At 55.1% G+C, this 25750-nt stretch overlaps 1 protein-coding gene across 2 annotated transcripts in view; it reads left to right on the top strand.

Moving 5' to 3' along the window:
• SUSD4 (sushi domain containing 4) overlaps positions 1–25750 on the top strand; it is an 85212-nt gene that overhangs the window by 49739 nt on the left and 9723 nt on the right. For both annotated transcript variants that reach the window (XM_078077821.1, XM_078077820.1), the window contains 2 exons: positions 1746–1919; positions 5183–5371. In XM_078077821.1, the coding sequence (XP_077933947.1) occupies positions 1746–1919; positions 5183–5371 (363 nt within the window). The remainder of the gene's footprint in view (positions 1–1745; positions 1920–5182; positions 5372–25750) is intronic.

Here is a 25750-nt window from a genome sequence, read left to right as displayed (position 1 = left end):
GCTGCCTCCTGAGGACCTGGGTCAGTTCCTGGACAAGTCTGAAGTCAGTCAGGGAATGGTGGCGTAGTCTTCGCTGCGAATAACTCCTGCATAGCAATACTGAAAAAGGTAATTCACGTTTCCCATTAAGAAGGTAGCAATGCCGAGCAGAGTTGTCGCTCACCTTGTGACCCCGGTCAGGATCATTCTGGCATCGATTTGGGGGGAATTTGTCTATCCTGGTAGAAAAATTATTGGTTAAACATGAGCAGTTGGAAACCCCTTTCCACAGCCTGAAGTTCAAAAACGAGTGTCAAACCAGAACCAGAAGAGTTTTCCAGCAAGGACACTTCCTGCTGAAATCCACAGGCAGAGGAACGGACTGGGGGAGTCCCGGGGCTTTGGGGCCCCACTTCCTCAGCATTTCTTCTTTGCTGGCCGTGTGCGGAGTCCGGGAGTGTGGAGGGCACGTGGGAGAACGCGGGCGGTGCTGTCCCTCTTGAGCTGACGTGGAGACGCAGGCAGATGCTGCACCCAAGCCTTGACTTTGAAAGACCCTGGGAGGCAGTAGATGGCCGCATCCCTGTGCTCTTCCTTCGGCGCTGGGCTGCCCCATAGCTGACATTCTGTTTTCTAGAGTCTGTTGTCAAATTCCCCAACCCCATATCGAAGCCCCCGGCGTGCTTTTTAAAGCCGCCTGTGTTCCCGGCCACGGGCTGGCCCTGTGTCTTCCCTCTGAGGCTTCAGGACTCCCAGGCTCAGGCTTCAGAGCCGACAGTTCAAGTTTAGGGGAACCCCAAGGTCAAGGCTCCAATTGAGACCATTTCAACCATATGGTGGATTCAGAAGGCTTTCGGGGTGGCTGAGAAACCCACAGTCTTTTAGAGCATTGAGAAATTTCTGGAGAAAGTTTCTGTGATTGTCAAAACGCTGTTCTTGGATCTTGCCTTATTTTTAAAAATTGAGAAGCTTGGAGCACAACCCATCTGTGAGGCAGGGCCCACCAGACTCCAGCAGTGGAAATAAGTAGCTTCCGCTTCCACATAAAGTCAGAGACTTGGGACCGAGGTGTACCGTGAGAGGTGGGAGGAGGGAGCAGGGCCCAGGCTGGTGGCACAGGGTGGGGGGATGCGTGGTAAACTGGGAGGAGACTGCGTTAGAGGAGGAGGACTATAATTTATCCACTTGGTTTTCTCTCTTAATCACCTGCTGTGTGGACTCCTTGTTCCTCTGCCCCCGACGCCGGGCTGGCCGCCTCCCCTCCCAAGTCTGCATCCTGCCCCGACACTGCTCGCTGGGGGCCCGTGTGGTGTGGGCGCCCGCACGTGCTGCTGTATTATTACCTGTGCAGAGCGGATCAGGGCGGAGGGAAGTGCTAGCAGATGCGGCCCCCGCTGTTCAGCAAGGCCTTTCTATCTCATGCCCCAAGGTAGATGTGGTGGGCCGGGCGGGTGGGGACATTGTGAGCCCCCAACTCTTGTCCTTCTTCACTTATTTCCAAAATCGCCTGAGGCTCAACAGCATGGTGTGAAGGGTCGCAGGCAGGAGGTAAAGTTCCTTTCGTGGCTGGATCCGGTACCTCCTCCTCTGTCCCCGTGAAGCGGGTTCTGCCGCTGGCCCTCGGGATCCGAGCCTAGCAGTGAGTGAGGACCGTTTACCACAGGGTAGCCTGAGGCCAGGTCTGAAAATAAGAGCTTTCTTGTCACGCTGTGAAGCACAACCAGCTTAAATTAAAAAAATAACGTGTCCTTTTTACACAATTGCAGATTGCCATATCCCTCAAATTGACGACGCTGAGATTCATAACAAGACGTACAGGCACGGAGACAAGCTGATCGTCACCTGTCACGAAGGATTCAAGATCCGCTACCCGGACCTGTACAACATGGTGTCGCTGTGCGGTGGTGACGGGACGTGGGACAACCTGCCGCTCTGTCAAGGTGGGGGCGCGGCCGTGAGCACGCGCGTGTCTGTCCAGCGGGACGTGGAGGGAAGCAGGGCCCGCCGGCTCTGGTCTCAGAGCCCCCACACCCTCCCTGCCGTCCCCGCCAGCCCCACGTGCCCGCTGTGAGAGCGAAGACCGGAATCCCTTATTCTTGAGCAATGCTGGATTCTCCTCCACGCTGAGAAACCAAAAGTCGTTTAAGAAACAGGCGTTTGTAACCGGGCTGTGAGCACGATGATGAACTGTTGTATATTTAATGAAAATAGCAGAGCATTTATGCTTATTTTAGTGGTAGTGAGGATATATTTAAGGCCAATCTTACAGAGGCTATTTTTTCTTAATAATGTCATCCCTTTTTATAATGCACGAGGAGCAGAAAAATAATCAAATTCAGATTTTATCCAAATCACACAGTAAATATGAATCCTCTTGCATTTTTAAGATTTGCCTGGGCCAACGTGGAGGGCCCTGTTTGTGAAAATAAGTCCTAGTGTGCACATTAGTTCCGATTTTATTTTTTGACCTGTGACTCGGAAGCCAAGGCATAATTCATGCTTCAGGGGAGGAGGTCTGTTCGCACCAGAGCACAGGCATGTTCCAGTCGAGACAAATGTTAACACTGGGCTCGAAGTCACGGCTGGCGGGCTCTGATATTGCTCTGTGTGCCCTGCGGTTGGAAATAAATGATTTCCTTCTGTGAGGGCTGAAGAGTCATGGCCCCTTGCAAGAACAAAGGCTCGGGGATCGGGAGGACTGAGGGCGCCCAGACCGGCCCCTCCCCCATGCACTTCTCTGCCCAAACCCCCGTGCCGTGTGGCTTGCCACACATGCCATTTCCAGGGACACACGTGATTCAGGGGCACTTCCAGGGATGCTCTGCAGAGTCGGCACGCAACCTGAGGTCGGGCTGAATGTTCAGTGAACCTTACGGACCACTGGTTTGCTCCTGTCCTGGGGCCAAGGACGTTCCCCCCGACACCAGCCACCTCTGCCTCATGATTCCCGCTTACCCCGCTCTCCCACCCTTTCTAGAGGTTTCTTCCTTGTAGGTCTTGTAAATACTGTGCGCCTCTTTACGAGCTCTTTTGGTCCCAATTATTTCTTAAGAAATGTCTGATGGCGGTGTCCTCATCAGGGGCTCACGTGCGGCCTTCTCCTTGTTCACCTGGCCCCTCGGGCCTCCTTGGGACCCTCTGTCCTCTCATCAGGCCTCTCCACACAGAGGCAGGTGGAGGCCTGGCTGCCAAGCGGCCCGCCCGCCTGGCACAGCAGGGGCGTGAGGGATCTGGTGGCCTTAGACACCAGACACCTTGGAGCCCCAGGGGGGCATAATTGGCCCTCAGACTGACGTCTCGTCCTGTGGCTTTTATTCACACCTGCAGATGGAGGGGCGAGAGCCTGAGGAGCCGGCTCGCTGTTGCCTAGAAGTGCAAATAGAAATTGCATCAAACTATCGAGTCAAAGCCCGATTTCTGCTGCTGTGTTTAGGATGGCGGTCTCCAACCGAGGAGCGTGTCTTTCTTGCCCTGATGTACTACTGGAGTTAGAACCCCATCTGACTCCTTTTGGGGCAGGCGAGCGGGCGGGGGGCTGTTCCTAGGCCACATTTTCCGTGGGAACTTTGTGTTTTGGAGAGCAGCGTCCGGATGCCTGTTGTTCACTGTGGGCCCGTTCGTTTTAATTTAGGGGACACCAGCTCGTCCGTGTGGGTGGCCGGGAGCGACACTCCTTCCTGGGAGGAGGCATGGGCACCGTCCCTTGTGCCAACTCGTTTGAATGGCGCTGAGGGGCTTGATACGTTCACTTGTTCATGTTAATATGCTTGTCTTGTTTTTCTCAGTCCTAGATTCTGTTTATTCCTGATTCCCAATCTCCCCTGCTCCCCAGCATTTCACTTTCGCTGCGAACACTGTCCGTGCTCAGCTCAGACATAAACTCCTTTCAGGCCGTGGAGAAAGGATGTGGCCACATGTCTCGATGTGGTCTGGGTGGTGGTGGGTGGTGGGTCGAGGATCTCTGTGGCACCGGGACGTGGTCAGCCCCAGAGGGACCGTCTCCCTAAATTCTGCATGCCAGGGCCTCCCTGGCCTCACCCTGGTCTCATCCCAAAACGCAGACACTGCGTACCGTGTCGCTGACCAGAGCAGTCCACGGAGCACGAAGCCCTTCAATGCTTCTAACATTGAAGCGAGTCAGCTCGGGAGCAGAGCTCAGGCATCTGTTGCCGTGGGTGTCATGTGATTTGTACTTGGCGACTGGAAGGGAAAGTTGGGATTTCCATTATACACTATTTACTTCACACACAATTAGTTCTCCCCGGGCAGAGCCCCAGCTCTGCAGGGTCATTATTCCATCCAGTGAGACTGCTGAAGCCAATAGGAAATCCCAGGATCGCCATGGGGGCTTCACAAAATGGGATTCTGCGCCGCCAGGGAGGTTCCACGGGCTGCATGGGCTTCGAGACGGAAAGACAGCTTCTTCCGTTTTGCAGAAGCAGGAGTGTGGGGACGCAGACGGCATGGAGAATTCTGGGTGTGCTGTGGGGGCTCTTGGCGCCTGGCCCCACGCCTGCCGTGGGCGTCCTCGGGCTCCGTGCAGACCTGTCTGGGGAGCCCCACGGGAGGGCCCAGTGGGGTGTGTTCTGAGACGCCCTTTCCCTGGGTCGTCCTCAAGGTTGAGAGCCACATAAACTGCACATAAAACACAAATCGATCTTGACGTTGAATTGTGTGGGGTCGGCAGGCACCTGCCCCACAGTCCACGCAGCGGAAGGGGGTTTCCGCCACCACCTTCTCGAGACCCCCCCAGGCTCCCCACCATCGAAACAGTTGGGGTATATGATTCCTGCACAGCAGCTCAGTGGTTCTCACCCCAACAGCACGTTAGGATCACCTGGGATTTTAATAAAGACAGGGTGCCCAGCCTGTGCACAGACCCAGGGCTTGCAGCCAGGATGGCGTTTGTTCAAAGTTCCTTGGGTGATTGTGAGGTGCACTCGGGGCTCCCCGATTTCAGCTGTGCCCTCCCTCACTTCCTCCCTGCTCCCGGGCCTCTCCGTGTGGTTTGTAAGCGTGACACCAAATGTCCGCGTCATGAATAGAACAGGAAAGTGGGTACGGGCGTCTGGCCGAGGCGCAAGCCTCGGAGGCCATGTCACGTTTGCAGCGGGCGGACCCGCAGGGGGCCAGGGATTCGCAGGTCTCATCAGTGCACAGTGGGGACCGAGTGTGACCGTCCCTCCTCTTTCCCCCGTCACAGGCTGCCTGAGACCTCTCACCTCTTCCAACGGCTATGCGAACATCTCCGAGTTGCAGACCTCCTTCCCCGTGGGGACGGTCATCTCCTACCACTGCTTCCCTGGATACAAGCTAGAGGGGGCCGAGCACCTCGAGTGCTTACACAGCCTCATCTGGTCGACCAGCCCACCCCGGTGCCTTGCTCTGGAAGGTAACACGTTTGCTCTTTGGGAGGTTGAATCACTGTTACAGTGGATGTCTTAGTGGGAGGTGATGAACTGAGAATTATGGTCAGCATAGCTCTTATTCCCTGAGTGCACACGGCCCCGAACAGGGGCAGCAAGGCTGGTCATCCCCCGAGAGGCAGGACTTACAGCCAGTCGTAAAACGGGCTTCCCCTGCCCTACGCTTAAAGGGGATAAGAGAGAGGAGCTTCAAGCATTTGAGGTTAAACCGCAAAATATTGCCAGGTTAAGTGCAATGTCCTCAAAAATTAATTTTCTCTGCACGAAATGAAAACAGATTGCATCATGGCGTCATTCATCTCCCCCTTGCTTTATTCTGTCCACACTTCTCCCTGTTCCATGCGTTTTATGGCTTAGCTATAGCCATTTGGCTGCCGGCACACACTTGGAAGCCTGAAGCCGAGGGCTCCTTCCTCGCCGTTCTCCTTGAATGTGTGTCATTGCCCTGAACAGCGCTCCCAGTAGTGAGGGGACAGGGCATCCAGGGACAGGCGCAGGCCCAGGACTGGGGGGTCTCCCACTGCAAAGGTGGGCATGCTGGTTCAGCCCTCACTTTCATGCAGGTCTTGAAATTATGACAGAAGAACACACACCAATGTGTGTGTTGGCTTCTGAGCACGGTGGGCAGGAGGGGTCTGTGAGGGTGAAGAGGAAAATGAAAGCAGGCTCCAGTCAGGAGCCCCCGGAGCCTGTGAGCAGCCTTTCCCGGAAACAAGACACGATCGCATGGCGTTCTTTCAAGGGTTTGCATGCAGCAGGGAAGATGCCAGACCACGGGGTGCGTGGGGTGCTGACAGCCAGAGGGGGCCGGGGAGCCTCCTAGAGCAGCGCCAGTGGGAGAGTGGGCGGGGGGCCCTGGGCCAGGACAGGAGTGCCCTAGTGAGCCCAGCCCCCACCCATCCCAGGTCCCCGGGGCTGAGCCTCCAGTGCACGTGGCAGGTAAGACATGGGATGCCCCGTGAAAGCCAAATTTCAGATAAACAACAAATAATTTCTTAATATGAATGTGCTCTAAATATTGCATGGCACTTAATTCATGGTAAATCTGCGATTCAAACGTAACTGAGCGTCCAGTACTTTCACCTGTTAAGTCTGGGGACCCTCACCCGCAGGGATGGGGCGTCCCCTGTGTCCAGACGCGCAGGCAGGCGGAGGTGAGCCTGGGCCATGAGGAAAGGGGCTGTCTGCCTGCTCAGAAAGCCAGAGCTAGATTGGGTGGAAGGTGTCATGGTTACGATTCTGTTGGTCTGAAATGCCTGTTTTAAGATCTTGTCAAGTTTGGTTTAAATGTTTTTCACGTGGTCACCCTCTGATAAGCTTCATTTTGAAACTTTGAGAGCTGTTTTTGTGGAGCCTGGAGAATACGATGTGAGCAAAATAAAACAGGCCCGAGCGTCAGGGGCAGCGAGCTAAGGTTGGAACGGGGGAGCTGTGATGTGACCCCGTCCTCCACCAGCGAGGGCCGTGGCCAAGGGTGACCGCTGCCACGAAGGCCACGACGGCCTTTTCCCTCAGGTTTTGGTGTGTGTGTGTGCCTGTGTGCGCGTGTGAGCGTGTGTCTGTGTGTGTGTGAGTGCATGTGTGCGCGTGCATGTGTGTGTGCGCGCGTGTGTTTGAATAATCTTCACATCTCCATTCTCCCTGTCAAGTATCTGATGGGATCACTCGTGGGACCTTGAACTGCTAACTGGCTAAAGACGCCAAAGCCAGATTTTGACCCGAGAGGCACAGCGTGGACCGAGGGATTTTTTTGTCTCAATACCTGATAGAAACTGGGCTAAGTTGAACGATGGGTCAGAGTAACAGGTGAGGGTTCACAGAAGGCTATCCAGAGGTGCCGGGAGTTGGTGTTTCTTCAGCCTGACTTGAATCGTATACGGTCTTTGAAAAGCGGGGTCATATCTGTGAAATGCTGTCACGGGGAATCCATCGTTGGTGATCCGTCCCCAGGGACTCTGCCCCTTGCATCTGTCACCCGTTTCCCCCCTCAGTTTCCCATCTTAGCACACAATCTGATTTTTCTCGATGTCCCAATGAAAATCATTGCACAGTGCTGGAAAGCATGATGCTCTCAGGGGCTTTTAAATGTGGGGGTGATCTGACACCCGAGCACCCGGGTCTGGTCAGCTGTGCTGTGGAAGCACTTCATGCATTCCCTCCCGGGCTCACTGGGACCCACCAGTGCATCGGCTGTGGCCCCCCACCCCCAGCCTTCTCCACACCCGCCAACAGCCAGGAGATGGGGTCACCAAGAGGCTCAGGAGGCAGTGTGCCACATTGAGCAAGAGTGTGGACCGATGCCAGACTGGCCGGGGTCACACTGTGGGTCCCCACATGACGGCTTTGCCGTGGGGTGTGTCACTTAGCTTCTGTCAGCCCCGTTCCCTCGCCTGTCGAATGGGGCAGATGGTCATGCGTGCCTCCTGACACCGTGAGGATCCAGCGTGACAACAAATGTAACACATTTAGTGAAGCGCATGGTACATGCTGGGTGGTCGGTCCATCAAGGGCCACCATTAATATTGCTCCCAGAATTCTGCAGAGTCACATTAAGTGAGAATCTGGGCGTGGCCGTGTGAACCCAGTACCCACACTTCTGTGCACACTCACGACTGTCCTGCATGTTCTAGTGTTTGTGTGGAAGATGAATCCCACATAACAGGAGGAAGCACTGAACAACACTAGTAACTGCCGTTAATTCTGAGCGCTTACCGTGTGTCCAAATGTTTGATGAGGTAAGTCACTGTGAGGCAGGTGCTGTTTTTGACCCACTTCACGGATGGGCAAACCGAGGCTTGTAAAGTTCCAGAAACTCAGCAATTCCCACAGCCAGAGAGTGGGCGCGCTGGGACTCAGACGCGGGTCTTTGTCACGTCAGAGCTTGTGTGCTTAATCATCAAGGTACATCACCTAACTACCTTGTTCTGATCACTTTGCAGTCCAGCAGGGAAGCAACGTGATGTTTTTATAGCCATTTCTTAGAGAGTCAAACAGTTTTGGAAGAATTAACCGTAGGAAGGGGTTCATCTTTCTAGACCGGTTGTTGTCGCTGTACAGCTCCCAGCTGCAGGGGACATGCGGCAGGCGGAGGCCGCTCACTGCTGCCCCCCGGCACCCCGTCTCCCCATTACAGTGCAGAGCCTGGCTGGGGTTGTGTCTCCTCTCAGGCCAGGACGGACATCTCGAGGGTGACACGATGTGTCCAGACCCTCCGTCTCTGGGGCCGTGGCGCCTCCTGTCCTCAGTGGGCCGCGGGGTGTCTTCTGAGGTTAGGCCTCTCTGGCACCAGCGTCGGGTGGCGGCTGCCCCCCTCATGGGTCAGCAAGCCCAGAGTGGACGCCTCACTTTGTGAAGGAGTTCATACTTTGGAAGGAAAAGCTCTGTCACCTTCCCCAGAGGTCCAGGTTGTGTGTTCCGACGTCTGTGCACTTCTAAGAGCAGAGGCTCCTGGAGCCTGTGTTCCCTGCAGCTGAGTTGGGGGAGGGGATAAAGCGCCAGAAATCACCAAGTCTTGCATCAGATCGTTGCTCCATCCTTTAAAAATGGATGCGTGTGTATAAATACACCTGGAAGGGGCTCCACAGGCCCCTGTGTGCCAGCCTGGCTCACTGTGGGCCTCTGATTTTCATCCCCGCGCATTGTCCATTCTGCCTTCATCCCGAGGCATTCATCCCTGTCTGCTACACACACACACACACACATACACACAGAACCCCAAGACATTTTTAGAAAAACAAACCCCAGACCTTTAACAGTGAATGTGGGCATTTTCTTATTTACAAGTGCTAGGACTCAGTTGTCGGTGGTGTTTATTGAACACCTGCTATGCACAGAGCAGCACCAGATTAGGCGCTGGGGAACGACAAAGAAAGTACCAGAAGTAATTTGTTACTCCGAAGGGTTTATACTCTAATGGGAAGAACCAGACGACAAGTCCCGTTATCCAGAGTCCGGCATCATGACAGACAGCACCTGCATCGGCATGCAGCTGCCTTTACCAAGGGGTACGTAAGTGTTTATGCATTTGGGAGGGCTGGAAGGACAGTTCCCGTAGGTGATACCACAATTGTAAAATGAAAATTTCTACCCAGGGATTTGCAGGGTTTTTTTTCTTTCTCCCAGAGACCAAACAGAAACAAGTTTTCTGTCTCCACTTGAGCTTTGGGAGAAGAGGAGCCTGAGTATCTCACTCACATGGAGGGCTGTGCATTTTGAAGCTCTGTAGGGCTCATCAGCCTAGGCAATGTGTCTCAGTGTGTGTGAGGGTGCCAGCCCAGTGGTTTGAAGGGTAGGAACGTGAAAGGATGTCGAGGGGCATACAAATAAGTCAGTGAACCACCTGTGCAACAGTACTTACAGGGGAGACTGCATGCACCCTGGGGCTGTCTAGGAGGAGGTGCTAACTGCCCAGAATCCTCTAGGTACCATGTTTTGGGGCTATAAGGGATGCTGCATATAGTGACTGCAGAAAAGGCTCTTTCTCTACATGGGGAAAAACCATCCAAAAGCCTTAAGTATCCAGAATATTCTTCTGACATTCAGGTTTTTGAATGGCCTGGAAGTAGCTCAGGGTGGTGGGGATCTGCTGACAGGCATTCCTGGGAGCAGGTTAACAGCAGAGGTCACATGACTACATCTTTCAGGCAGGTAGCTAGCACTGGGAAGACAGATGGTTGAAGTTCAAACTTGGAACTTGGAATCTTGATTGTGACCCCGCCCCCCCGCCACATAAAGATTCTTTGGTTTGCCCACTGTTAAGTTAGAGGGCTAGATCCTTTAAGCAGAAGTCCTTCTTTCAGTAGATATCTATGGAAAAAGATGGAATCAAATCTGGAAAGGACCAAGTTTTGCTGTGTCATCCAGGGGACACCCCCACATCTCCTGGTCTACACACCAGCAAGGATTACGATTGTGGCCCCATAGGAATGTATATATTTGCAGACATTAAAAGCTGCTGCCTGAGGGTCTGGCTTCCAGTCAGCGTAAAGCAAGGTACTAAGTGAGATTTCTACTGACGGGTCTTGGCACACCTTCAACAGGGGGACATATCAAGAATAGATCAGGCAGTTTAAACAATCACAGAGGTTCGAGAGACAGCCAAGAGCTAGGGCAGGATGAATGAGAAGTTTCATCACCTCCAAACATCACTCCTTCAAGAGTGAGAGAGGTAGCTGTTCAGCCTAACACATAGAAACAAATACAGAGAGTGAAGCAAAATGAGGACACAGAGAAATGTGTTTCAGATGAAAAAGCAAGACAAGACCTCAGAAAAAGACCTTAGTGATACAGGGATAAGTAATTTGTCTGACAAAGAATTCAAAGTAATGGTCATAAGGATACTCACTGAACTCAGGAGAAGAGTGGATGAACACAGTGAGAACTTTAACAAAGACAAAGAAAATAAGAAAGTACCAAACAGAAGTCACAGAGCTCAAGAATACAAGAACTGAACTGAGAAATACACTAGAGGGGCTCAACAACTGGATGAAACAGAACAGATCAGTGGGCTGGAAGCAATGAAACTCACCCAGACAGCGCAGCAGAAAGAAAAAGGAGTTTTTACAAATGAAGATAACATACGGGAACTCTGGGACATCAGGTGGAATAACATTCACATTATAGGGGCCCCAGAAGGAGAAGGGGGGGCAGAAAAACTATTTGCAGAACTAATGGCCAAAAATTTCCTTAATCTGGGAAGGAAACAGACATCCACAGTCCAGGAAACCTAGGGAGTGCCAAATTAGATGAATCGAAAGAGATCCACACCAAGACACATTATAATTAAAATGTCAAAAGTTAGAGAATCTTAAAAGCAGCAAGAGAGAAACAGCAAGGTAAACCCATAAGGCTATCAGCAGATTTCTCAGCAGAAACTTTGCAAGGCAGAAGGGAGCAGCAGAACATATTCAAAGTGCTGAAGGGAGAAAACTTCCAACCAAGAATACTCTACCTTGTAAGGTTATCATTCAGAATCAAAGGAGAGATAAACAGTTTTCTAGACAACCAAAAGCTAAAGGAATTCATCATTACTAAATTGGCCTTTCAAGAAATGTAACAGGACACGGTTAAGCTGAAAAGAACTGGCACTAATTAATAACAAAAAAAATATGAAAGTAAAAATCTCACTCAAAAAGGGTAAATATAGAGTAAATGGGTAGTGGCTTAGTCACTTGTAAAGCTACTTTGAAAGTTAAAAGACAAAAGTAGCAAAATTAACTAACTATATTAATTAGTTAAGGAATGCATAAAATAAAAAGATGTAAAAGGTGACAAAGAACATGAAAAGGTAGTGTTCTGGAATGTGTTCAAATTTAAGTTGCTATGAACTTAAAATAGACTGTTATAAATACAGGACGATGTATGTGAACCTCATGGTAACCACAAAGCAAAAACGTATAGTAAATACACAAAAGAAAATGAGAATGGGATCTAAACATAACACTAGAGAAAGTTCTCAAACCACAAGGGAAGAGAGAAAGAGAAGAAAGGAACAGAGAGAAACTACAACAACAGCCAGAAAACAACAAAATGGCAGTAAGTACACACCTATTGGTAATTACTTTAAATGTAAATGGAATAAATTCTCCAACCAAAAGCCATGGCGTGGCTGAATGGATTAAAGAAGGAGACTCGTGTCTATGCTGCCCACAGAAGACTCACTTCAGAAGTCAGGACACAGACTGAGAAGGAAGGGGCAGAAGACATTCTGTGCACATGGAGGTGAGCAAGAAAGCTTCTTGACACTTCTGTCAGAGACTTTGAGACAAAGACTCTAACAAAGGACAGTGAAGGGTCCCTTATTCCCGTACTACACAGTGATAAAGGTGCCAGTCCAGTAAGAAGATACAACATTTATAAGTATATTTGTACCTAACACAGGAGCACCTAAATATGTAAAGCAAATATTAACAGACCCAAGGGGAGAAGTTGACTCGATGGATACAATAATAACAGGGGACTCTACCTACATCAGTGGGTAGATAATAAGTAAAGGACAGAAAGTCAATAAGGAAACATTGGCCTCAAACAACCCATTATACCAGATGGACTTCACAGCTATGTACAATATTCCGTCCAAAAGTAGCAGGATGCACATTCTTCTCAAGTACACATGGCGCACTGCCAGGGACAGATCACATGTTGGGCCACAGAGCCAGTCTCAGTGAACACAAGAAAACTGAAACCATATCAAGCATCTTTTCTGACCAGAATGGTAGGAGACTAGAAATCAATGACAAGAAGAAATCTGGAAAAAGTACAGATATGTGGAGTAAACAACATATTACTGAACAAACACTGGGCCACAGGAGAAATAAAAACATATGGAGAGACAAAAGAAAACAGAAATGAGCCACAGTGAAATCCACAGGATGGGGCAAGAGTGGTTCTAAGCGGGAAGTTCATGACAATACAGGCCTACCTAAAGAAGCAAGGGAAGTCTCAAACAGTTTAGCCTAACAGCATAAAGAACTAGAGAAAGAAGAATAAATGTCCAGTGTTAGTAGAAGGAAGGAAATAACAGAGATCAGAGAGGATGGGGTGCCTGGGTGGCTCAGTCGTTAAGTGTCTGCCTTCGGCTCAGGTCATGATCCTGGGGTCCTGGGATCCAGCCCCACATCGGGCTCCCTGCTCAGTGGGGAATCTGCTTCTCCCTCTGCCGCCCCCCCGCTTGTGCTCTCTCGTGCACTCACTCTCTCTCTCAAATAAATAAATCTTAAAAAAAAAATCAGAGGAAATAAATGATAGGCTAAAAGGACAACAGAAAGATCAATGAAACCAAGAGGGGGTTCTGTGATAAAATAAACAAAACTGACAAACATTTAGCTTGACTCCCCAAGAGGAAAAAGAGAAAGGGCTCAAATAAATAAAATCAGATATGAAAGAAAAGTTATAACTGATACTACAGAAATACAAAGGATCGTAAGAGACACTATGAACAATTAGACATAAGCAAATTAGACAACCTAGGAGAAATGAATAAATTCCTGGAAACTTAGAATCTTCCCAGACTGAATCATGAAGAAATAGAATATCTGAATAGGCTGATGACTAGGAAGGAGATTGAGTCAGAAATCAAAAACCTCTCAGCAAACCAAAGTCCAGGACAGGACAGCTTCCCAGGGGAATTCTACCAAACATTCAGTAAAACCTATTCTTCTCAGAGTCTTCCAAAAAATTGATAGAGGAGGAAATGCTTCCAAACTCATTTTGTGAGGCCAGCATTACCCTGATCCCAAAACCAGACGAGGATGCCACAAGAAGAGAAAGTTACAGGCCAGTATCCCTGATGAACATAGATGTAGATATCCTCAACAGAGTATCAGCAACAGATGGAGAACAGACACGTGAGAAGATGCTCAGCATCACTCACCATCAGGGAAATAAAACCAAAACCACAGTGAGATCCCACCTCACACCTGTCAGAATGGCTCAAATCAACAACACAAGAAAAACAGGTGTTGGCAAGGATGCAGAGAAAGGGGGACTGTTGGTGGGAATGCAAGCTGGTGCAGCCACTCTGGAAACTGTATGGAATCTCCTCAAGATGTTAAAAATAGAGCTTCCCTACAATCCAGCAATCGCACTGCTGGGTGTTTACCCAAAGCAAATGAAAACACTGATTTGAAGGGAAATAGGCACCCCATGTTTGTAGAGCCAAGATGCGGAAGCAGCCCAGGTGTCCATCGAGTGATGAATGGATGAAGAAGATGGGTGTGTACATACACAGTGTTGTATTACTGAGCCATCAAATTAGCAGTGAGGTCTTGCCACCTGCAATGACTTGGATGGACCAGAGGGTATGCTAAGTGAAATGTCAGCAAAGACAAATACCACATGATTTCACTTAAATGTGGAATCTAAGAAAACAAACACAGCCCATACTCCTAGTTCAGAGAGCATACTGGAGGTTGCAGGGCATGGGATGGGGACCTGGGGAGGGCATGAAGACACAGACTCCCAGCTGGAAAACCGATGCAGCAGGGGCATTTAGCCAGTGGTCCTGCATGAACTCTGGTGATAGGCTCACTGTGGCGGCTGTTTGGCGGTGTGTATAGACGTCCAATCCCTACGTTGCACAACTGATGTAACCTTGTGTGTCAAATAGACTCCAGGGAAGGAAGAAGGAGGCGGAAACACAGGTGCCTGGGAAGGTGGGAGGCCTGGGGGCTGTTGTGTTTGCTTCTCCCAAATACGGACGAAATCACCCCATTTACGTGACTTGGGCAAGAGCTCCCCCACCTTTTCCACAGGCTTTCTCCCAGGAACAAGCAAGCCTGACCTCGTTTGAAGCCAAACATCTGAATTTTTCAATCCGACCGGTCCCACAGCTGAGGATGCCCACGGTGGTTTCCCGCTTTAACCCGCCAGTTTCAGACCCCATTACAGGGAACGTGGCTTTCAATTTCCTGAGAACCTGCCAGTGCCCAGGGGTCCGCGCAGCTCCGCGGCCTTCTGAGAGAAAGCGAGAAAACAAGAAAGAACTTGAAAAACCCTGTTTGGTCAAATGTGAAATCCCTGGAAATGTTCCGATTTAGGATCGACACTGAAAGCCAGTGTGGACATGGATGGGTTGTCTGCACCTGTTGGGTCCCAGAGCACCCGGCGCCCTTTCCACGGCAGGAAGCACCTCGCAGTCACAGGGCGAACCCGTGAAGGAAGCAGGAGACCCGCAGCAGGAAGTTGGGGTCCTCACGTGTGACCTGCCCTGCTCAGGGCCGCCCAAGGGCCCCTCGTGGGTTTGGGATACACTCAGGCCGTTCCAGCCCCCCTGTGTCTGCGTCATTCCCATCTTACGTGAGGAAAACTCAGAGCACGTGAAGTAGTAGTCTGGGATGCGGTCACGTGTCGCCATGTCACCGCAAACCAGCCGGGAGCCTCTCCACGTGGGGCTGGTGCCCCTCCTGCCACCCCCACCAGACCAGCGAGCCCGGGAGCGTCGGCTCTCTCCCGCCCTCCTGCCTGAGGCCCCCAGAAAGTGCAGAATCGTAACGCTTCTTAACTGGAAACTCTCCTGCATTGGGTTTTAAGTAGCTCAACAGAAATGGCGGGATGGAGTCACCGCGGGATTGACTGGTGCTGAGTCTGGACCATCAGTCATGGAATTCAGAGCTTGGGAGGCCTTAGACATCACCGGTGTGCCGTTCTCCCCGACCCCACACGCCCCGGTGCCGCCTCTGTGGAAATGAAGGCAGGGACAGAGCCGAGTGGCTGTGTCCCAGGCCTGGCCGGGGTGCGCGAGTCCCCGTGCCACCCACACCCTGGCTTGGGCGCCACCCCTCGCGTGGGGCCCCCGTGGCTGTGTCCTGTCCTTCCTCCCCTGCACCAGGAGGACAGCCTCCAGAACTCAGCTTCCTGCGAGCAGCGTGGGGCCGGGGGCACCTGCGTTCCTCGCCCCGGAACCAGCGGGAGCTCATGCAGCCAAAGGTCCTTTGATTGGCTCCGCCGGCAGCCCAGGAGGCCTGTGCGGTGCCACGCGCCACGGGGTGCCGTTAATACTCGATCACTCATCCTGAGGAGCCTCCCGAGAAGCGTGGAGCCGCTGACGGAGCGGAAACAGGCTCCGCCGGCGTCCGCCCTTTCCCAAGGTCGCCCGCTCACAGGTGGGCCTGCCTACGCACCCCCTGAGCCCTCGGCTCCTCCAGGCACTTCTAGGACCAGCGTACCTGCTGGAAGTCAGGCTCTGGGTTCTAATCCTTGCTCCGCGAGCCCCTTTCCTCAGATGCAAAGGGAAGGGGCTGGGGAGGTGGGTCCCCAGGCTCCTTCCTGGCGCCACATTGTGGGACTCTGCTCCTACCTAGAACGCACTGCTCCAGGGAGGCTGCAAAGGGACGGGGCATGAGGAGCGTACCCCCGGTGGCCGCTCCAGAGTTCCCCTGGGCCTGCCTCACCAGAAGGGAGCCGTGTCTGCTGCAGGCCATCTTGGCCCCAGGCACCTCACTCCGCGTCTTTATTCCGCCTCGCAACGGCTCCGGGGTTATTACTGGCTCTTGGCTGAGAGGAACAGGCCTGGGAGCCCGCTGCAGGGGGCCCGGACTCACTCCCCAGCGGCTCTGTGCCGGCTTCCCTGTTCCGCTGCTCTTCCCCGCACCCTGGATCTCCATCACGAGGGTGTTTGGGATGAGGGATGGTACACACTGTGATTTGGCCCAGGCTGCTCGGCAGGTGATGGTGCTGGAGCGTTCTTCCTCCTTTCCTCCCTCCTTCCCGGGAGGGCTGTGGCGCCGGCCTGGACGCACTGAAGCTCCCCTCAGCTGGGGTACCAGCAGCGAGCTGCCCGGGCCTCCCACCGCTCAGAACGCACCAGCTGGCTAGCTGCTGCCCTGTGAGCCTCCCCTGGGCTCTCCAGCTCCCTGCAGACTCACCCCTGATGCTGCCACCCCTGCATTCGGTGTGAAATGAAAAAGAAAAGAGCGATGAGTCCCTTTTCTCCTCTTCTCTCCCCAGCGTAGCAATGGGGCTTCTGCTCAAGGGAAGACGGAAGGAGGGTGTCTGCTCTGTCCGCTCTCCGGCCTGCACCCTTCTCTCGGCTTCCCTCCTGCGTGTAAAAGGTTTCCGCGGGGCCAGGTAACGCAGGCTCGGGCTGCGACCTCCCTCCCCGAGGCCCGGGAGCTCCTCAGGAAGCAGCGGCCGGAGCGGGCTGTGTTCCGCGCCCCCACCCCAATGCTCTGTGCTCCTCGTCCGCACACTGCATTTCCACTTGAGATGTATTTGAAGGAAGAGCTTGCGGCCGTAAAGCGTGCACGTCGTTCCTCTCATTCTGCCTCCTGAGGACCTTGAGACCAGAGTGAAATCACCTGCCGTCATGGTCCCCGTCTCCTCGGCCGCCAGCCTGCCAGAGTGGGAGCAGATGGGTAATTTAGAGCCCCAGGAGGAGCCCAGCCTAGATCAAAGTCTTATAGCATTGTTAGGTCTCAAACACGAGAGACTCGTCGGCGCTCTGTGAAGACCTGCGTGCGCCCTGGCCTGGGAAGAGGCAGCTGACGTTGGCTCGCGGAGCCCATCGGAAGCGGCGTGGGGACTGAGGATGTGCGCTGCCCCCGTGGCGCTTACCTCAGCGCCTCGCTCTGTCCTCCGTCTGCTGGCATCGGAAACTCCAGTGCCGGCTGTGGTGCGAGCCCGGCACGGCCTTTTTATTAGGAGGAAATGCAGAACTCAAGCTGTCTCGCTAACTCACTGTTCGCAAGCAGCGGTCGGCCACCGTCATCTGTGTCCACGTTCGACTCCTGCATCACCGCCGAGCGACTGCAGGAGCCTAGCGGCTCGTGTGGGGTGCCCGTTCCCCGGGGTCAGTGTGCTTCCGTTCCCCTTCTTCTTACAGGAAGTACTTTGACCGCCACAGCCCCTTCTCTTCCCGGCCGCGCGTGTCTCGCGGCTCAAGAGCCGACTGTGCTGTGGCATCAAGAAAGCTCATCATCGGTTTCCCCTTCGACCTCGAATCCAGAAACACCGATCCTTCTGTGCTCAGGAACCAGACGGCCTCGTCCCGATTCCTCCAGGATGACCGGGTCCCCGGGCTGCCCTGCGGCTCCTTCACAGGCTCCTTTCCCTGGAGCCGCGTGGCCCCTGGCCTGGCCACCCCGAGCTCCCGCACACCTCACAGCCTGAGCGGCTAGTGGCCCCCTCGCGGCACCTTGCCTGCCTTCCGGCCTCGGTGGAAACACGGCCATCGGCCCCGCAGCCTTCCTGGACTCAGAACCAGTTTCCTGCCTCGTTCGAGGGAAGAGATTTACATGAAGTCAGAGGCACCAGCAAAGGCCAGCAAAGCCGGCCGAATCCTGGAGTGGCGTCTCCCACCTGGTCATGGAGCGAGGGGACACCAAGGAGGACTCGAACAACCCCAGAGGTGGGGTCCCACCTGGCCGCAGCTCTCCCTCCCTCGGCTCCCACCCGCAGGCAGCCCAGCCCGGGGGGTCTGAAGCCAGGCGCCTCACTCATGTCTTCATGGGGAAGGTCTTGCATGCAGGGCTCGGGGCTGAGGGTGAATCCCTGGTCAGTGAGTAAATCAGATTTTGGAAACCCTCCTTGCTGGCGCTGTGGGTCTGATGAGGCCCCGTGCCCGGTGGGTCTGACGAGGCCCCGTGCCTGGTGGGTCTGACGAGGCCCCGTGCCCGGTGGGTCTCACGAGGCCCCGTGCCCGGTGGGTCTCACAAGGCCCCGTGCCGGTGGTGCCAGGAGGGACCAGCTGCCAGCCTTCTGCAGTGAGGCCCCGAGTCCACAGCAGGAGTCCTACACGCAGGCGTCTCCTGGGGCTCACGCTTCTGAATGGGTCTGGATCCCACACCTTCCAGGGGACTTGGGCCAGGGTGGGCTCATGGCTGTCACCAAGACAATTCTTGCTCTGTCTTGCAGCTGCCTCTTATTTTGGAAAAGCTCCCAGACGTGGGAGCCGAGGTTTTCCTGGTGCGTTCTTGGGATGTCCAGTCACTGAAAGGAGTGTAGGGCTCACGACCGCAAAGCTGCACCCAGGGTTTGAGCCACCAGCTCATGCCGGGGGAGCGACCGCGTCGTGCTCGGAAATTAGGTCCTGGGACAAATGGGAAAATCTCACTGTTTGTCCCTAAACTCCAGAATACCCCCCCGTTCCCTGCTCCAGGCAGAATTTCTTTCTTTCCTGTCTGTGAAGTTTGGTGACTTTATTTCATGGTAGTAAAACTTCTTGTCGTCGGGTGCAGCACAGAAGGCGACAAATCTCTCCAAGCAGGCGGCAGCGGCACTGGGAGCATCCGGGTATTGGGGGGGGGTTGGGGGCCACTCCCCACCCCCCGCTCTTCTTCACAGATGGTTGCCAGAAGGCCCTGTCTGTCCCCATTTGGGGCACAGGCCATCAACCCGTCCCACCGTTCCACGTGTATCTCGGGGTCTCGAATCATTCATCGTTTCTGTAGAGCTTGTCACCGTAAAGCCTGTGTTCATAGTCATTTCCTCTTTGTGTGCAGGAAGAGGAATTTTTCTTGTTGCTGGTTTTGTTCTTGCAAAAAGATGGTGCCTGACTCTAAATTGCGCCTGGACTTCTGTGGAAGTGACAGCTCATCCTTCTCCCGGGAGCCGTGGCTCACATCCTGGCCAGTGCGTCCTGATGGATGAGATCCTAATGCGGTTTCCGGCGCTTGGCTTCCTCACACGGGAAGAGGTGTGGAGAAGGGGGCAGAGCTGGACTTTGAACAAAGGCAGTTATATTGGAATCCGGGTTTTAAACCAGTCCCCAGCACAGGCGATCACAAGTGAACACCCATCTGTGTTTTCACACCACAAATACCTTATCCCGAAGGAAACTGTTTTGACTCGGGAAGAAAAGTAAATTTCTGGGAAGCACGATGGCCCCGAATTCTGTAGCCTGCCACGGCTGAGGAGTGCGAGGAGACCTCACTCCACTCTGCCTGACATTTTCAGGACACGGGCCCTTTGTGTTGACTCTGGGTGACTCTGTCCTGTCCGCAGAGCGCGGTGCTCCCCAGCCTGGTTTCTGCGGGTGTGGCCCAGGGAGGGCTGGAGGCCTGGGACTTGGTCTCCCTGGTCGCCCTGCTCCCACCCACTGCGGCCTGTCTCAGTGGCCGCTGCAGGGCACATAGCTGGTTTACTTCCCTTTGAGGAAATCTCGGTGTCCTGCTGTTTTTGGAAAGACACTGATGTGAGCCAGGAAACCCTCCTGGTCCGGTGGGCTGCTTCCCCAGGGCCCCAGGGGCTCAGCCTCGGCTGAACGGCTTGTGTTCCTCACGGGGGGCTCACACAGCGGATCGTATGTCCTCGTCCTTCTGGGGACTGGAAATCTGAGAAGAGTCCACAGGGCTGTGTTCCCTCGGAGACCCGGGGTGAGACCCCTCCTGCCTCGTCTGGCTCCCAACATGGCCTCCCAGGCCTGCAGTCCCTGCCTTAGTGGCTGGGTGGCCGCCTCCTCTCCGTGCATCTTCCCCGCGGCAGGGACACCGGTCACGCTGGAATGAGAGCTGCCCCTCCTGCAGGAGGACCTCCCCATAACCTGATTTCATCCAAGGCATACCCAGTTTCCAAATGAGGTCACGCTCACAGGTGCCTGAACTTAGGACTTCAGCGTGTCTTTTTTAGGGACACAATTCAACCCGCAGCTCATGCTTCCCTTTGGCTTAGGGGGAAACAGACACCCTCTGCCTCCGCTCTACCTGCTTCCAGTTTGGAAAGATTCTCTTCAAGGCAGCCCCAGCCCGTTGGCCAACCTCCTCTGGACCCTGTCCACAGCCCTGTCCCAGGCTAGCGTCCCCTTGGGCCCAGCGCATGGCCCCTAGAGCCAAGGGGGCTCCCCCACCTCCTCTCCCTCTTTTTGACCTCTGACCAGCCCGCACACAGCCCACAGCCCAACAGATGAAGAAATCGCTGCTGGGACATCTGCCCTTGGGTGGCCTGCATGCCCTTCCCTAGGGCACATGCGAGACCCCATGCGAGACTCGGCAGAGAGCGAGGCTCCGGAGTAACCGCACTTACAGTCAGATCCCAGCTCAGCTGTTTATTTGCTGAGTGGCCTTGGGCAAGTGACCTCACCCTGCTGAGTCTCGATTCCCTTATCTGTGCAAGTGAGGCCATGAGGAACCCGCCCTGCACAGTGGTTGGACGGTGTGCATGCAGCCCTCAGGGTCCGTGAGGTCGGCGTACCCCAGAGGGGTGTCTGCGGAGTTGTGGTTGCAAATCCTGCTTGCATTTCATCTCGCTGCCCATCACATGGCCGTCCAAGGCTCAGGGGTCCTTCCTCATCTGACCGGGCTGCCGGCCGCTCTCTCCTGGCCGCTTGCTGATGGCCAGCCCCCATCTCCTCTCACACCCACAGCGCCTCAGCCAGCGCTTCCCAGATCAATTCTGATGTCAGGAGCGCTCAGTACTTTTCACAGAACGGCACAGTTTGTTTTCGGAACACTGGGACATACTGTGGAAACCTTAGAAGCGTCTTTGCTGGCGGACAACGTGGCTGTTTATTTTCCACGTGTAACGTGGAGCCATGCCCAGGGTGCGTGAGCACACAGCTTGGCGCAAAGCGTGCCTGTCGCTTCCCACGCTCGCAAACTCACCGTCCAAGCACCTATTTCTCATCTGCGAGGATTTCCGAGGAGCAGGAATGAGAAGTTTCAAGTTCAGAAAATTCAGTACGTTAATTTGGTGGTGGAAGAGCTTGAACAGGGCCACGACACCCTGGCCCACTGACCCGGGCGGGGTCGACAGTGGGAGGGTTTGCCGGCCGGCTCCGCATGCTCTGCGCCTGGGGGACACGCTCCTTTTCATCCTGCTCTTCTGCTTGCTTCCCCTTTCAGAAAAGTAAGATGCCCCAATTCCAGCAGGAACCCTTTTGGAAAAGGTTCGCAGGCGTGAGGAGGCTGACACACGGTGGCTCGTGCTTTGCTTACCCTGCGGTGGCTGAGGCTGCGCCCACTTGGCCGTCAGCGCTCAGTCGCTGCCAAGAGAGAAGAGCAGCCTCATCAGAACCCAAAGCTGCCGCCAGCGTTCCCCGCAGACAAGGCCGAGCAGCCGCATGCACCTGGTGTCCTTACCTCTCCCAGGTGCTGTGTTGTTCGGGGACCCCGACGTGGCGGCTTCACAGTGCGGAACAGACGGGAGCCCCCCTCAGGGCTGCTGTGCGGTATTGATCTTAGCCGATCTGTCAGCATGGCTCTGAGCAGGCAAACGCCAGGCTCCCTGCAGCCCAGAGAAAAGCAGAACCCCAGCCTCGTCACCATTTCCTTCCTTGGGTGGACACGTGTACTGGCTTTCCGTGTAGTTACAGCAGAACCAGAGTGGAGACTATAATGTGCTGCGTGATGTTTACTGACTTTCCCTGAGCGAAAAGCAAAGTTCCAGGCGTCACCCTGGAAACACCTGGGACTTGGGCCTGGAGGGGCTCCGTCCAGCTTCCTGGCATCATTACCCAAATGCAGAGTGGTGGGGGCAGCCGGTGCCATGGCAGTTTTCATTACTGGAAGCCCGCCGGCCCGTTGACTGCAGGGGTGTGGTGATGCTGTGTGTGTCGCGAGCAGGGCTGCGCCCCCGGCTCGTGGGGACCGCTCAGACAATATGCTCAGTGCCTCGGGATGATTGGCACTGGTCCCTCAGAGCTGCCGGCTTCCTGCCGCGTCCCCATGCTCCCCAGCCCGGCACAGAGAGAGCGAGCTCGCCGCAGGGCTTTCCCCCAGGAAAAGACTGTCTGACTCGCCTGGGACTCCTGCCGGATGGCGCTGACCTGCGGCATTTCTGCAGGCTCCCGGCTGAGCCACAAGCTGCCGGTCAGGTCCATGGACTGCAGTTGGAAAGCATGGGTCTGGGGGAAGCTGCAGACCCACCGTGGACACCACGGCCACCTCGTTCTCACACTGCCGTGAGCCAGCCGTGGGGTGGGGGGGGTGTCTTAGTGTCTGATGCAGCCGCGGAGCCTGTGCCCTCAAATCGGGCCACCTGTTAGACCCACCTGGGGCCCTGAGGACCTGGCCCAGCCCAGGACCCGGCCTGGACCCGCCAGACCGCACTCCCCAGTGACACCACGTGCAACCAGGTTGAGGACCCGCTGACGTGCGTCACTGAGACACAGTTCAGATGCAGCGTGGATGGATGGGGGGCGACAGGAGCAGCTGGGCGGGCGCACGGCACTGTTCTGCCCCGGGGAGAACGTGGTAGGCCACGGATGTGAGCACGTCCCCAGAGACGTTCCGTGGCTCCACCGGAATAGAAGTGGATCTTCACGCGCTGGTGTTCGTGCACGTGGGCCGGCCAGTCACTTGGGCTCAGCTGTCTTCAGGGTGTGGCTCCCGGGATCCCCAGGGTCGTCTCTGCTGTGGTCAGCCTGAGGCTCGGCGTGTTTTGTGGCTCAGCCTGGATGTAGCATTTGTCATGTCAGCTGGCACGACTGTGGGGTGGCTCTGAGCCCCGTGGGGTGGCGAGCAGCCCCCCAGCACCAGCACCACAGGCAGGCGGTCCGGGCGCGCAGACTGAGGGACGGCCCTTCCCTCCCACAGGACGAGCCCTGAAGCACTGGTCAGCACACCTGGGCTCGCGGCTCAGGGGGTTCCCGAAACAGCGGCTACCGAGGGTGGTGCCCCACGCGCTTCTGCCCCCACGGTACGTTCTGTGTTCGCGAGGCACAGACTCTAAGAACTCGTTCTCCTGTCGGCTGGAGAGAGGTCAGCGGCTGAGGCCTGAGGCGAGTGACCAGATGGTCAGGCCAGGTCTCCCCCACAGGTGGCCTCCCTCAGTCCTCCGTAGGGCCTGTGGCCACCAGCCTACCCATAGCTCTGTTGCATCCCCACCCCGTGTCCCCCCATGAGAGCCAGTCTGCCCCCTCGGGGGCTTTCTTCCACCTGCTCTGCCCCCGTCTAGTCCTTGTGCTCAGAGCCCCGGTGTCAGGGGCGTCTCTGTGGGCTCAGCAGACCTCTGACCACCGTCCGCACCCACCCGTCTCCTCCTCAGCTCATTCCTAAATGGCATCCCTCTGCTGAGGTCCCAGGGACTCCGTGTGGCCAAGTCAGGTGTTACTCTTCTCCCAGCTTTCTCGCTTGCTAGGAGCCACCCTGCTCCCCAAACACTCTCCACCCTTGGCCCCGGTGACACGGCCCTCGGCCACTCTTGTGCCCCCGGCCGATTCCAGCGTTTCGACTGGGACCCCCCACCAGGGGAGTTTGCCCACCCTGGGGTTTGATCTCTGTGCTCCTGAGCCCTGAGTTTCAGGCGAGCTGCAGACGCTCTCCACGGCTGCCCCATCCCGGGTGGAGAGCTCCCTTAGCTCAGACGGGCCCATGCAAAGCCAGACCTTGGTGCCATACTTCCTACCAATGAGCAAACCCAGCAGGACAACCCGTCCTGGCGAGGAGCTCCACTATCTGTCAGGCGCCAATGTCAGAAATCTGGGAGACACCCTCGACCCCAGACTCCAACCCTCACCAGTCCTGTTTTGGGAACAGACTGAAGTCTGTCCCATCCTGTGCTCCTCACGGTCACTGCCTCTGTCCTGGGCCAGGCCACCTCCTTCCTCTCCTGGCTGTGGCCTGAACCACACGACGGCTTCACCGTTGCTGTCCCTGCTCCCGGCGGACTGTCTCATGTTAGCGCTGGCCGTCCCTGAGCGGTGTCTGTCCCTGCTCCCCCAGCGTCCAGCACACACAGGCTAGACCCTGGGCTTCCTCCCCGGCAGCCCCTCCACCCCCTCTCTGGACCCGGGGCCCGTCCCTGCCACTCTCCCTGCCTCCCACTGGCCCTCCTGTGTGCCTGGCCCTGTGCACAGCCCATGACCAGCTCCTTGCTGCTCCATGGGCATCGTGTGTTCCTTGTGCCCAAGCCTCTCATCTGCCAGCACCGAGAGAACCAGCGGTTTGGTTTCTGTTTTCTAACATGTTATAGACCGATAACCGTAAAACATTGGATAGAAGTGGATTATAGAAAAAATAAAGTCAAAGACCTAATACGAGTCCCACTTTAGACGATTACATACAACAGTATTAAGATTGTATTTCAATAGGTAGAAATGGAAAACAGTCTTGGATGTTGCACCAAGGTCACCTTGGAAGTCAGATTGCTACATCTGGTCCCTCACGTAGTGGACTAGAAGCACACGGTCGGAGTGCCGGCGTTGGCCTGTGGGCCGGTGGGACGTGATGGCGGCGAGCCGCCTGCAGACGAACCGTCCCTGAACTGCTCTCGCCCAGGCACCCCGCGCCGTCCGCGCCTCCCCCCTGCGCTCTGCCATGGCGGCGTGAAACCATCTAGGGCCTTGCTGATGGGCGGGCGGCGTCTCCAGCTCTCCGACTGCCCTGGGGCAGGGGCTTCGGGGCCTGGGGATCTGGGGGTAACGGGGGAGACAAGAGCTGAGTCTCCAGTGAGGCCCGGGCGGTTTCCGACCTCCGTTTGCAGGACTCTGACCTGTGGAGTCAGGGTGGGGTTGGAGCTCGGGTGGGGGAGCTGTGGCGTCGGTTCCAGAGAGAAGCAGAGGCAGCGGTGTGCGTGCGTGCGCTCCTGCATGTGTACCTGTGATCGTGTTCACACACGTGATATGTGGGTTCACGGTGTATGTGCGTACTGTACGTACACAGCACTCTGCACGTATGCACGGTGTATACGGATACCGTCGGTGCGTATATGCCTCCCGTGTACGCGTATTCGGTCCCAGCGTGTGTGTGTATCCTGTGTGTACATGACTCCAGTGTGTATGTTCGTACCGTATATGTAACCGCAGTACAGATGTACGTAATGTACACGCACATATATGCACATGCACATACCGTGTATACGTCCGTGATCACAGTGCATATACACCTACTGCGTGCATGTGTGAGATCGAGGAGGCTGGGACTCCCCAGGACCCGCCGATGTGCCGTCTGCGAGCCACCGGTGTGATTCCGCCC

Source organism: Halichoerus grypus, chromosome 7, assembly GCF_964656455.1.
Source record: "Halichoerus grypus chromosome 7, mHalGry1.hap1.1, whole genome shotgun sequence".
Taxonomy (NCBI): Eukaryota; Metazoa; Chordata; class Mammalia; order Carnivora; family Phocidae; genus Halichoerus; species Halichoerus grypus.
This window is presented reverse-complemented; position numbering and strand designations above follow the sequence as displayed.